General features: G+C 36.9%; 1 protein-coding gene across 1 annotated transcript; it reads right to left on the bottom strand.

The window, feature by feature from the left end:
* Positions 1–1590: 1590 nt before the first annotated feature.
* Positions 1591–12156, bottom strand: serpine2 (serpin peptidase inhibitor, clade E (nexin, plasminogen activator inhibitor type 1), member 2). The gene is made up of 9 exons (XM_086081598.1): positions 11920–12156; positions 10337–10610; positions 10034–10258; positions 7637–7834; positions 3219–3417; positions 3028–3125; positions 2489–2575; positions 2308–2391; positions 1591–2095 (listed from the first exon to the last, which is right to left on the bottom strand). Exons 2-9 carry the CDS (start codon positions 10593–10595, stop codon positions 2058–2060), a joined length of 1188 nt encoding a protein of 395 aa, XP_085937724.1. The 5' UTR covers positions 10596–10610; positions 11920–12156; the 3' UTR covers positions 1591–2057.
* Positions 12157–13743: the final 1587 nt, after the last annotated feature.

The following is a 13743-nucleotide window of genomic DNA, read 5'->3' as shown; positions in this document are numbered from 1 at the left end:
TTCAACACTGTGACAAGCTGATACTGAAACTCCACAACCTAAGACTGTCTGCTCCTCAATGTCTCTGGATTAAAGATTTTCTCACCAATAGGCCTCAGGTGGTGAGAATTGGGGACTGCACATCAACCACATTAATCCAGAGTACAGGCACACCGCAGGGCTGTGTGCTCAGCCCCGCTCTCTTCACACAATACTGTTCTGCTATTCATCCAACAAATATGACTGTGAAGTTCGCAGACGACACCACCGTAGTGGGCCTCATATCAGACATTGACGAGACCCACCACAGAGAGGAGATTCAACACCTGACAGACTGGTTTTCAAAAGCCAAGGAGGTCATTGTGGATTTTAGGAGATCTAGGAGGATGGAACACACCCATCTCCTCATTCATGGGGAGGAGGCGGAGAAAATGGATGACATCAAGTTCCTAGGAATCCACATTACATCTGACCTCACTTGGTCCATATACACACAACACCTGGTGAAGAAGGCCCAACAAAGGCTCTTCTTCCTCAGGAAGCTTAAAAGGACTGGACTCTCACCTCAGTTCCTTAAAAAAAGAAAAAAAAACGTATACAGAGCCACAGTAGAGACTATCCTGTTTTGGTGCAATAGTGTGGTATGGGAGCTGCACTGCACAGGACAGGAAGGACTTGTCCCGGGGAGTGAAAACAGCAGAGAATTGTGGGCAGTCCTATCCCACCACTGGACTGTATATATGACGGCAGTGTTCGCAGGAGGTCTAGTCGCATAGGGGCAGACCCCACCCACCCGGGACATTAACTATTTCCTTCCGGAAAGAGGTACAGGAGGAGTATCAGGACTCACACCAACAGACTGCTGCATAGTTTTTTCCCCAGAGCGGTGAATTACATCACCCCATCTCCAAACACACTTACCCTCTGCTCACCTACGGATTATGTATTTTAAACTGCAAAAACCCACGTTATATTACACTTTAACAAAATGTTGCAATATCCTGCTTATTTGCACAATTCGTCTGCACTTTTTAATTTATTATGTAGTTTAGTTTGGTATTTTTATGCCATGTGCCTTTTTAAATTGTGTCGAAAGCTGCCAGAACAAAATTTCGTTATGCTTGCATAATGACAATAACGATTCTTGATTCAAGAACAAATGGCCCAATTTTGACAAGGCGACAATAGAATACCTGGGATGCTCATTAAAACAATGCAACGTTGCTGTGCTAGTCTTTATCATAAATATCTATGGTCTATAGGTAGTTTCTTCTTCCTGCTGATTTGTTTTCTAATTGTTAGGCAAATGTCATCCCCAAATAAGCATTTGCTGCATGAGTTCATATATTGATGTGGCCATGCCAGGCATCAAGAATGGCATACTGTTACCAGGGTGAAATAAACTACATTACTATTATTATACGTTAAAATAAAATTGTATCCATAATTTGGAACATGTTTTAAGATTACAATAGAATATGTACAAAAATAATTAATAAAATGCTGAACACATGAGATCTAACGGTCACATTCAAAGTGATGGATCACACCTTTCTCAAAGAATGGTGTCAGAACAGTGTTAAAAAAAAAAAACTTGCCAGATGTGCCAAATTTTAGCCAAGCTTATAAATGAGAATTTATTGCTCCCAAATAAAGTAAGAATTACAACAGACATTTTCCTCAGTGAAGGAAAATAAACTTCTCATTAAAACAGCTGCAAGCAATACCTCAAAATTGGACATGCATCGCCATAACTTAAGAACAACTGGAGTGATGTCTATTGAAATGGGCAAAATAATCACAAAAATAATAATAATAATAAAAAGGATTAGTAAACAATGTATGCTACTCCAGAGTGAATAAAACACACAAATGACATTCAAAGTCCATTAAAAAACAAAGTAAAAAAAAAAAAAAAAACATTTCAGGCATATCATGCATTTCTGAAAATGATTAACATAAAAGGCAATAAAACAAATACTATCAACAGCAAAGTTTGTATGCTTGTTTGTGTGCAGGCAAGTAATTGCTGTCACTCCACAATACCACTAGGGGGAGCTACACAGCAGACACCGACTTCAGGGCTGGTTAATTTGGCCCATAAAGAGGAGTGTACCTGAGGACAGAGGAAGGAGGGGGCGGGGTCAACAAATGCAAGGCTTTATTGAGTAAAAGGGTGATGTCTTTATCCAGAAGGCATAAAAATAATGATAATAATAATAATGCATCAGATTTATAATGTATTTCCCTTAAAATACCAATGAGCCCTTTTTACTGGAATGTAATTACAGGATTAATATATATATGAAGATGAGAAAAATGATGTACCAGTTGTATTATGCCGGATAAGGAAGAGGAAAGGTCTGTCCACTGCAACCCAAGGAGGAGAGGACCGAGCCATCAACACTGCCGCTGGACATGAGAAAATGACAGCATTAGAAATCAATATTCACTAGTCTAGATATAATTTGACGAAATATATGCACAGCAGTTGCACCAAAACACTCACCAGTGGCAGCTGCTGCTTTTGTTCCATCTTCATTCACCTCAATTTTGGCTTTCTGGAGGGCCGTAGAGACATATACAGGCTCTGCACCTAAGGCAGCATGCACACGCATTAATTCCAGATGTATATAGATATACTAACTTTGTTTAAAAAGAACAAAAAACAACAACATCTGTCTAACTAGTGTAACAGACCTACCTCTACACAAATATACTAATTTGCCAAATTTACTGTGTACATTTTTAGAGAAGAACACAAAGAAAAAGAAAAAGTTATTGTGCAGCGTGTTGTCACATGTCTTAATATTTTATACCACCAGGTGGCACTAGTATACTGCAGCGTCTTAAATCAATGGAGAGAAGTGATTTATTAGTTTGACTTTCACACTGAATATCTAGACGTCATTGGTCTGACCAGCTCTCAGCAGTAAACAGCCAACTGTTCCCTTCATATTTTCAAACCTTGTCATGTCTGAATAAATATCCTGCACATACAAGACATCACGTCGTATTTGGAATGGGATTGACGGTACTTTTACTCACTCAGATTTCTGAAGTCTGCTTTGTCCTTACGGAACATGTCTGTAATTCCCAGTGCTGACAAGGGGTTCTTTAAGTCTACCTCAATATCAGCAGTAAACCTAGAGACATTCACAAACATTCACACATTATCTCCCACATTCACTTGAGCAAACTGAAACTGTGGATTGAGTGTAATCCTGTATTTTTTTTACTTGGGGATGAGTAGGTGTACTTTGCGCATGTGCATTAGTTTTCTCCAACTCTGCACAGTGGCGGTGTTAATGTGAGGGATGATGTCGGACAAAGGCGTGTCCTCCTCAGTGGGTAGAACAATCAGCATGCTGGTCGTGTTTCCATGATAGGGCAGTTCGATCACCTTATATTTCACCTCCTGAGGAGTTGTGGCCACGCCTGGTGGAAGAAAGTTTTAAGAAATTTTATTACGATTTATTAACACATCAATGCATGAGACATCGGACAGAACCTAATACACACATACAGCAATTTAAACTAATCAAGTCAAGCAAATTTACATTTGAATATTTAAATATGTACTGTATAATTCAAAGAGAGGCAATAGCAAGTAAATGTGTTCTCTGATTTTATTTCATGGATACATTTTGAATGTACATTAATTGTATTTGCCCAGGCCTTAAAAAAAAAAATAATAATAAAAAATAAAGCAGAAAAAACCAACAATATTATTCATGGTAAAAATGTGATGAAATATTTGTGCGAGAGAGTCTTCAGACTTCACAGTTCCCATTTTGGAACCAATACGGATTCTAAACTTTCTAGAAGTGCATTATATTCTTCTCTTCAATGTAAAATACAGGTGTCAGAAAAATTTGATTGAGAAAAAGTCCATTCATTTTAATAATAAGTTAAAAAACGTGAAACTTATGTTTATATTAGTTCACCACACACAATGTCAAATATTTCAAGCCATTATTCGTTTCAATTCTGATGATTATGGCAGAAAGACAACAAAAAAATCCAATGTTGCAGAAAAGTAGAATATCATGACAAAGTTCAACATTTTGAGCTGCAATAGTACCTGAACTGTGCAAAAGGCTGATTGATCATCTCCATGCCACGCCGCCGGTGTCTTGATACGGTCATTGAGGCCCAACAAACTACTGAAGGCATATGACTTGAATACACTTTTTGTGGAAGGTCAGCATTTCTGTCTTTGAGATCCTTTTTTGTTGGTCACATGACGCTTTATTATTATTATTTATCTTTATTTAGTTTTAGTTTGTGTCTTTGTGCCATAATCATCCAAATTGAAACAAAGGCTTGAAATATTTTACTGTGTGTGTAGTGAACAAGCTAAATTCACTTTTTCAAACACATTTTTGAAATAAAAGGACTCGATATTCAAATTTTCTGAAGATGGATGGATGGGACAGAAGATACAAGGTATCCTAAGTAGGGCCCGACTGATATGCATTTTTTTAGGCCAATTCCGATACCGATTTTTGGCAGGAAAAAAATAATAATAATAATAATAAATATATATATATATATATAAAAAATGCATAAAACTACCCCCCCCCTTTCCTAACTTTCACTATTAAGATTTACTCTACTTTGAATGACAAATCCATAGTTTGACCTTATGAACAAACTTCATGAAGTATACAAGGTAATTGTAAATATTTATGTGTCAATAATAAAACCACTCTGACTTGTTTACAACTGCTGTACTGTATAGGGTTAGAGTACATAATTGGGCTGGAAAAATAGCAATTACGATTATTTGATTGAGATTGAAATCATGATTAAAACAATTTAATTTCAAAACTTAGTGATTATTCAACTATTAAGGCTGCTCAACTACTAAAAAAAATGTCATGCTACGCCCATTCATCCCTACACTTTGTTTTTGTTAAGGACAAATTATGTTGTAAATGTTATGTGAAATTCAAGTCTCTTGCATGTATATTACACATTTTTATTTTAAGCATTAACCTTTTCTTTTATATATTTTTATCTTGTGTTATTTTCACAAGTGTTGGGACTTACTTGGCTAACCTAGTACACCTCGGGGATTTATTTTGTGCCATGTCATGTGGAAATGTGTGTTAAGACAACAAAAAAACAAATCCTTGGATGTTTGCATCCTTGAATTTTGAGAAAATAAATGCTTTGAATCCTTGAAATATCAACTTTAAATATAACTTGAAAGGACAATGACAAAATAAAAATAAGAATAGAATACACTCAAATAATAGCAACTGAAAAAACAGTAAGAACAAATACTGACTGTTCTTGTACGTTTTGGCCTCTTTGGGGCAGTATGGTGCCATGCATCCATTGAAATCTATTAAAAAAAACTAATTTTTCACACATTAGGAAGAATTTGTGTCATGTTATCTTACCTATGGGTATGTGTTCCTACACCATTTGTGTGTGAAGATTCATTATTTGAAGGAAAAACACTCTCGAAGTTGATGCTAACTTCCGATTAGCATTTGAATGGGATCTTCCCTCTGCTTTTAGCATTAGCACTAGGCTTGCGATGTTTTAGAAATTAAGCATGTTTTGTATTTAAATATACAGTGGGTGTTATTCTTATTGCCGTGTGTTTAGTTTTACAGTTAAATCCAACTGGATGTCATTAAATAGCTTAAAGGACAACAGAATAACATACGCCACACACTTGCTAGTTGCTAATCATGATACGCAAGCAAAATGGTTCAGGGTATGTTCACAGTGTCGGAAACTTTGGGTTTCATGGATAACGTTTATAACGCTTAAAGGGGAAAATAATCGGCCATTTGGCCCAATTGGCCGCTTGTTTTGGAAGATGTTTGAAGGACAATAATCGGCCGATTATAATCGGTCGGGCCCTAATCCTAAAACACACACTCTGTTAGATATTCAAATACATTTACCATCAGAAACTGGTGTGGAGAAATACTACCAGATTAAGACTAGACTAAAACTGTTGGGGGTTTTTGCAATTTGGATTAGCCAAAAGGTAAGATTAAGTTAGTGGTATTGTTAAACGTGAGAACTACTTACAGGTTGAGAGAGAGAATTATCCAATTGTTCCATGCTTATTGTGCAGCATGACTGCCAACCCAAAACATTTCGCAAGTGTCAGAATCTTTAGTGGCAAGAAGGCGGCATAGGAACAAAACAGAGCCTGAATCAACATGACGCAATCAGTCAGGATCGCAAGAAGATAAAGGAGCAACTGCGATCCAGATGCTGTGTTGGAATGTGGAACACAATTAGTGACTTGCTCAGTCAACAAAGCGTAAAATGTGACTTTTTATTTTAGGTTCAGCCTGTCCGTTAAAATACTGAATCTGGTTAGAATGGCCACTTCAAGCAGAGTACAACGCACCACAAATTTGGAAAAATCAGACAATGGGTTCCGAAGAAATTGTGTTTTTTTGTGTTGGGAAAAAAATTGCCCTTTTGGGGAATGTTGTGTGAGATCGTCTACATATTAGAGTAAAACATTATTTGCAATGTTCTCCTCAACCCTGTCCTTTTGTCTTCTACTCAAACCCCCTTCTCAGATTGGCTGACAAGTTTCAGTTAATAATATCCACCAATTGCTCATACTGGCCAAAATTCCGGGACGTCAACAAGTGAAAATTAACGTGATGGTGTGATGTTCCAAATGCAGAACTTGCCCTAAAACCTCAACTTAGTGCAGATGGAAGATTATTAATCATGACAAGAGCAGTGTGGGCAGAATACGCCATGTACTGTAAGTCTTTTTTTTGTGTGTCTGAATTTATTTGTTATGGAGGATTTTAGATGCAAGTGCTCATTCCTTGTTTTCTAGAAATTTCCACAAAGACGGGCCACTTGTCAAATTGCTACCAAAAATATATCACAACATGTCATACTAAAAAGAAGTACCGTATATCTAGAAATATATTTAGCTTAAAAATATCTGCAAATGATTTGTTTTTATGACCCATTGACAATTCCTCTCACTGACATTTTAAATGATGTATTTTTTTCTGCTCAGGCATTTATCTGCAAAGTGAAAAATATGTACCATCGACCAGATATGAATGTAACACTTGACCATACGTCCAAATACAACTACAGCAACACTAGCTCATAAAACCATGTTAACGTTTTACACAACTAATAAACTCAGCATTTCGATTGATCCTTCAAATTCAATATAGGCGCAAGTGAATTTAAACAGACTCAAATTTACCCGATGGCCACCCAAAAAAAAAAAAATGTCTATCTGATCACCAAGGAGCAATTTTCATTTATCTAGCTTCCATTGACAAATGTGCTCTTTTGAGATATCCACACTGCCTGTTACTGCAGTCTCAAAGGATCTTGATCAAGACCTTCAAATAGTTTTGACTGTGGCTGGACATACAAAAAAAAATAAAAAATATGTAAGTGCACACCAATCAGGACCCTTCAAGGCTGCAGTAACAGGTGGTGTGGATAACTTAAATAAATAAATAACATATACAAATATGTAACATACAGTATGTCTTTTTAGAGTAACATTTTGACATTATTGAACACCTCGGCAGCAAGAGTCCAGTGTATGTCTTTAAATGCCCATAGCGGATGCAGTCTAAGAAATGACTGACTTGGTGTGTGAGTGTGACTTAGAAAAGTAACAACTTACCAATGTTGAAGAGTGATAGCTGGGACATCATAGGAACTTTAAATACATTGCCATCGCCCCCAGTGAAGGGCCTCATCTTGGTGTTTTCAGGCAGGAAGCGGTACTTCCATAAGCCTTTGAAGTAGATGGCGTTAATAATGACCAGGCGGGTCAGGACAGAATCCAGCATATCGGCTTTGATCAGGCTTTTGATGTGACCTGGATGAATATTTAACAGGAACAAATCATCGTTCAGCATGATGAAATGATTGTGTGAAAAATGTGTTTCGAACAAAACTTATTGAATTTAATACATTATTGGGGGGAGGAGGAGGGGTTCAAAACAGTTTATTGCTTCTTTACAAATATTTGTGTGTCTGGAGTGCACCCATTAAAAGTGCAAACCCCCCCAATTTTTTTTTTCACCATACACCCATTTCTAAAAACTTGTATCACGTTCTTATGCAACAGTGAGGATAATTTACATAGCAACCACCCCCACATCATGTTTCTAAGCTAGTGTTTTGTGTGTTACGAAAGCCAAGGCAAATTGGAAGCTAAACCAAGCTGGGACAGTCGACGAGGGCACCTTTGCTTTGGGATGGGCTATTCTTCTTGCCATATTTGGTTATTCTGGCTTTCTAACATGTCCTGTAGAAGGCTATGTATGCTCATACCTAGTGTTAATTTCGTCAGCGAAAATAAACAATAACTAAATCGGTATGCATTTTTGTCACCTAATAAAGACAAGACAAAAATGTACTTCACTTAATAAAAACGGAACGGAAATCTATGGACATTTTAGTTCATGAACAAAATTGAGACGAAAATTTTGATCTTGGCTCTGCTAATCCGTCACTGACACTGTCATGTGACACAGTGTCACACCCGCTTTCAAATCTGCAGCTAGCAAGTGCAACATGCACAAACACATGCAAACACATGGGACAGACAGGAGGTGGATTCATGGCGAAAAGTTAAAAAAAGAAAAGTAAATTATAGTTATAACGTAACATTAATCCAAAGGTTATATCGTTCCAACAATAATGTCCGACGGTCCGACCGCTAACTAATGCTGGCTAATTTACTAGCTCACAGCATGGAGTCATAGTAGCCACCTGATATGCTGTCATTGTTTGTGTGAAGTTGTTTTTCATCAAAAAGATGAGAAATGTTTATGTGAAATAGTTTTACATCCGAAATCTTCAACATAATCTGCTGACGAAAAAATATACAGGGGTAAAATGATTGTCCTGACAAAAACTATAGACTACAGTAATTTCTGGACTGCACTATACTTTTCACTTGCATTCAGCCCTGCGGGTAATACAAAGGTGCAACTTATCCATCAGATCACAATGGGGCGCACTATAAGGAAGTGCAAGAGCGTCAGGCACCGCAAAACAAACCAAGTGAGCCCATTATACAGTAGAAGAGAGAAAGAGAGCGAGACAATTTACATCCTCATAATGGAAAAGTAAGTAGCGGGAACCGGGTGCGGTAACATTAAAAGCCCTGCGGCTTACAATCGGGTGCGGCTTATATGTGTAAAACTCGAGCATTCTCCAAATTTAGCTGGCGCGGCTTATAATCAGGTGCGCCTTGTAGTCTAGAAACCTTGACGACAGGTTTTTGTTGACTAAAACTAGGCGAATAAAATTATGTTTTCTTGTACCAAAATAAAGTCTAAAATGAGACACTAAAAAGGGACCAAAAAAACGGGATGAGATTAACTATGATATAAACTAACAAGCATGATTTAAATTGGACAAAAAAAGAAAAGACTACATTTTAAAATGGCAGATATAATAAATAATAATTATCTACAAGGTCCCAATCACATCGTTTTATGCAGCCTTTGTTTTTATCGAGTCCAAGACAAAGGCCAATGTGCTGCATTTTCCATGTCACAGCAACCTTTTTTGCACACTATTAGTTTTGTTTTTAGTCATTCCTCAGAGTCAACTACAGTTTATACCGGTCTTCACCAATCCTGGTCCTCAAGAGGCGGAGTCCTGCAGGTTTTAGATTTTTTTTTGTCCACCTGATTTTATAGATTAGGATCATTTTCAAGTATCTGCAGAGCTGTCTGATAAACTGATTCAATGAATCATGTGTGTTTGGAGGACTGAAATATCTAAAACCTGCAAGACTCCAGCCCTTGAGGACCAGGATTGGGAAAGACTGGTTTATAAGTTTCGCCTTACTGAAGTTTGACAAAGGGCTTTTTTCCCTCCATTTTATTGGAATCTAGAACCTTACTGTATTTTTAAAATTTTAAAGTAAAGTAGACTTCAACTTAAAATTCTAGGAGCATTGTTGAACAAAAATTAGGGGTGTACACTGTAAATTGACTTGTAAAGTGAATGTTCATTGTCATCGAACGATAGAGCTGCTGCAGTTCATAACATGACCTACCTCTGGTTTTGTTAGTGACCCAGGCATTGATCTCATCTGATGCCCCTTGTGGGTCACTGAAGTCCATGCTTCTGCTCTCAGCCTGGAAGTTTGCTTTGTTGGTGTCAACAAATCTCTTTTGCATGGGGAAGCCCTCTTGGCTGAACATGCCATTGGCAATGAGAACGACATCTTTGGACTTAGCGGTCAAAGTCTTGTGCAGTTTCTTCAACATTCTGAAAGGTCCTGTGCAAATCAAAAATTACAAAATTACAAGCCTCTCCCACAACTTTGCTCAGAAATTTTTATTTAAAATACTCTCACCATTTTTCTTGTATCGGAGAGCACCAACAATTTGCTTGCGGGTTTCCCCATAACCTCCTGGTAGCAGCATGCCAAGGACAGAGGCCACTCCATGAGGTGAAAGGACCACATTATCCAGCGGTTTGGAGCGGACGACTTGCTGAAACACCCGAACACCAACATCTGATCCCCGTTCGCCGTAAGAAACTTGGGACAGTGCACTTGTATGGAAGCACAGGGTCACCAGTGCATACAGAACCAGCAATGCCAGGTACCTCATTCTGACTAACAGCGCCTTGAAATAAACACACAAGTGGAATAGCATCATACAAGTGATAAAGGGACTTTCAAAAAAGATTTGGAAGATGCAAAGTAGGCTTATTCTATTTATTTTTTTGTGTGTGATTCAGTCACAATAACTATTTTCTCCTTTGCTCATCTTTCAACGGCTCAATGTTGAAATAGAGTGCTACTTCCCAAAAACAGGCATTATTAAAAAGGGAATATTATAATATTGCTGCATATGTTTGTAACTTTTTGACCTTTTGTTTTAGCTGACCTTGTGCATCACGCGATTAAGAAAAATTTTCATGAAATGTAATCTTACATTCTGCAAAAAGTTTCAAACTGGATTTTTTAAAAGTTTGTATAGCATAAATGAGGAGTTAAAGCATCAATATCCTCAGATATTGATTGAATATTTTTTAACTGAAATTTGAGATTTTGTGTTGTGCCATCATAAATAAGTATGTTTCATTAAAATCTGCTTGGTAAAATTTACAGATTGAGTCAAACATTGCAACAACAGGAACATGTGGGTCCCAGGGTAAAAACAGTTGAGAGCCACAGCATTTCTTTACAGAAAATTATAATAAAAAATAAAGAGAAAAAAAAGCGTCCAATGTTCTTTGGTCACAATTTCACTGCGTTTTAAACACCACCCTGAACGACCTGAGCTCACTTTCCAACCCGGAACCTTCTTGCTGTGAGGCAGGACTCTGCTCCACAACAATGACATTTTTTGGACTAAAATAAATTTGACTACTATTAAGAGAAAAACGTTCACTGATTGCAAATGACATTTGCCAATTTGCACACAAAACAAAAACATTTTTGCTTTGCCAAACAAATTGAGTGTTGCAAATTTATTGCAATACAAAATGGAGACCACAAAGCAGACTTTCGGTTCCAGTGAATCAGTTTCAATTGATTTCAATACAATGAGGAATTTCAATATGTAGTACTGTATTCACCTTTCTGAGTCCGGTCACCTGCCAAGAGTAATCTATGGTCAGTCAGATATAATTTATGTGCACCCTTCGACCATTAAAATAATTTCATGCTCAATAGTCTGTTGATGCTCAATGTGTGTCATTCATAAAGCTTCGAAGCAATGTGATCAAACACCTCTCATGTCAATGTACTTACAAGTCAAACGGACAAAAACTCAACGAATACAACCACTTTGAGCTCAGTTAAACATGGCTAAAGAGTGCAATGAAGTGAATGCTTCAAAATGACTAAGAGTTTCGGTAAGATAAACGGAGTTCAGCCAGGTGTGACGTTGTATAATTAACAATTTTTCACAAACGACGTTAACTTACTGTGACGTTCAGACGCGTGCTACTCTTGCACCACAGGTGAAACTTTCTCTCTCCACCAAACTCTCAACGTCTTAACGGTCGTCCAAACAAAATATCACACACGTGTGCTATATACATCTAAAATGCTGGTCATTACAAGAAAGCGCCAGTCGAAACTGAACAACGCCGTTTTAATACCACTTTAACGGTCCCAACTCCTCCTCCAAAGCAAACATTGCATGAACGTGTAGGGTGCCACAAAACACGTTACAATAACAACTTCCGTTACATCCTCCAAAACAAAATACACAAGTAAAGAACCGAGAAATCGTTATAACTTTGCCTGACATTTTTAAAAATGTACATTTACAATAAGATATGTAGGGGGTAAACATTTTCAGAATTAGGAAAGGGCATATTCTCTCCTAAATTGCTTTTGTGACTACAAAATTAAGTACAGAGGCTGGAGGGCATCTAAGTTTGTTTCATTTCAAATGTTTCAAAATAAAATACAGCGAATGGAAATAACAATGGATACAACTACATTTCCATTGAATAAACAATATATTTTATAGGCCTACTATACATGTATATATTGATTACATCCATTAACTGCTAATAAAAGGAACGAAAACATCAGCTGATGAGTACAAGTAAAAGAACAGAGAAATTCTATTTCCTGACAAGTAAAGAGATACTTGACTGTTTAACCATTTTCATCAGTAAGAATTTAGTATTTAGTCTATAATTAGTTTGATCACTACTAACTGTAATTAATACCTTTAAAAATACACTTTGCAACTTGCTGGCGACTGAAAATTGCATCGCGTAGGGCTGTGCAATTAATTGAAATTAAATTACAATTTTAATTATTAAACTCCACAATTACAAATTTGGCATAATTATTAATTATAATTTTGGGTTGTTTAAATTTGCACTTTTTTATTTTAAAATGACTAATTTCATAAATCTTGTTTGGTCCAATGGGAACTTACATAATTATAGTGTTTCAAATAATTGTATTTGTCTTAATAATTTAAAATGTTTAAACTTTTTTTGGGGTACTAAAAAATAATCGTTTGAATAATCTGATTTCAATTATTACCGAAATCATTGTGATCATTTATTAACCCCCCATAATCGAGCAGCCCTATAATCGCCAATGCTCAGGGAGGGCTCAACAACCAATTATGGCTCAGTTTGCGAACATCACGTCACCAAAACCAGAAAACGGGTGAGCTGAGGTGGTCGTTACCTGAGCTCTGAGCACCTGGGATTTTGACAATTTTCAGTCAGCAAGTTGTAAAGAAGTTAATTCTAGACAAAATATTAACGCTTTATTTCTGAAAATGACTAAATGAGTCAAGTATCCCTTTAAAATGAACTTTTACAACAGGATAGGAATTATACAATGGAAAAATACTTTTAGTGTCAACTAAATTCATGCTCAAGGCTCAAGGGCATAATATGTTTGTTTAAAAAATAATAATAATGGTATTTCCACGACTGAATAAATCAGGCGTAATTCAAGATCCCAAACGCACCATTTTGTGTAGCAGAAAAAAAAGGAACATTTGGTCAACACTGACGTTATTATGGTTGTATTTTAATGTCTTTATAAATCACTGTCAACAGTCTTGACTCAACCATTACAGCACAGTATTAGACTACAATATAGTGGATACAGTGTTGTGGGGATGGGTGGTCTTTTTGAGCGTGTATGTATGGTTATGCAATAGGGTTGCATGTGCAGCTGGGATGTTAAGATGTGACTTGTGAAAATAAACAATAGAGGAAGTGGTTATAGACTATTCTGTCAGTGTGTGTGTTTCAAAGGCATATGAC

This window comes from Leptonotus elevatus, chromosome 7 (assembly GCF_054856555.1).
Source record: "Leptonotus elevatus isolate MCC_2025b chromosome 7, RoL_Lele_1.0, whole genome shotgun sequence".
In the NCBI taxonomy this organism is placed as follows: Eukaryota; Metazoa; Chordata; class Actinopteri; order Syngnathiformes; family Syngnathidae; genus Leptonotus; species Leptonotus elevatus.
The sequence above is the reverse complement of the archived record's forward strand: the minus strand, read 5'-3'. Positions and strand labels throughout refer to the sequence as shown.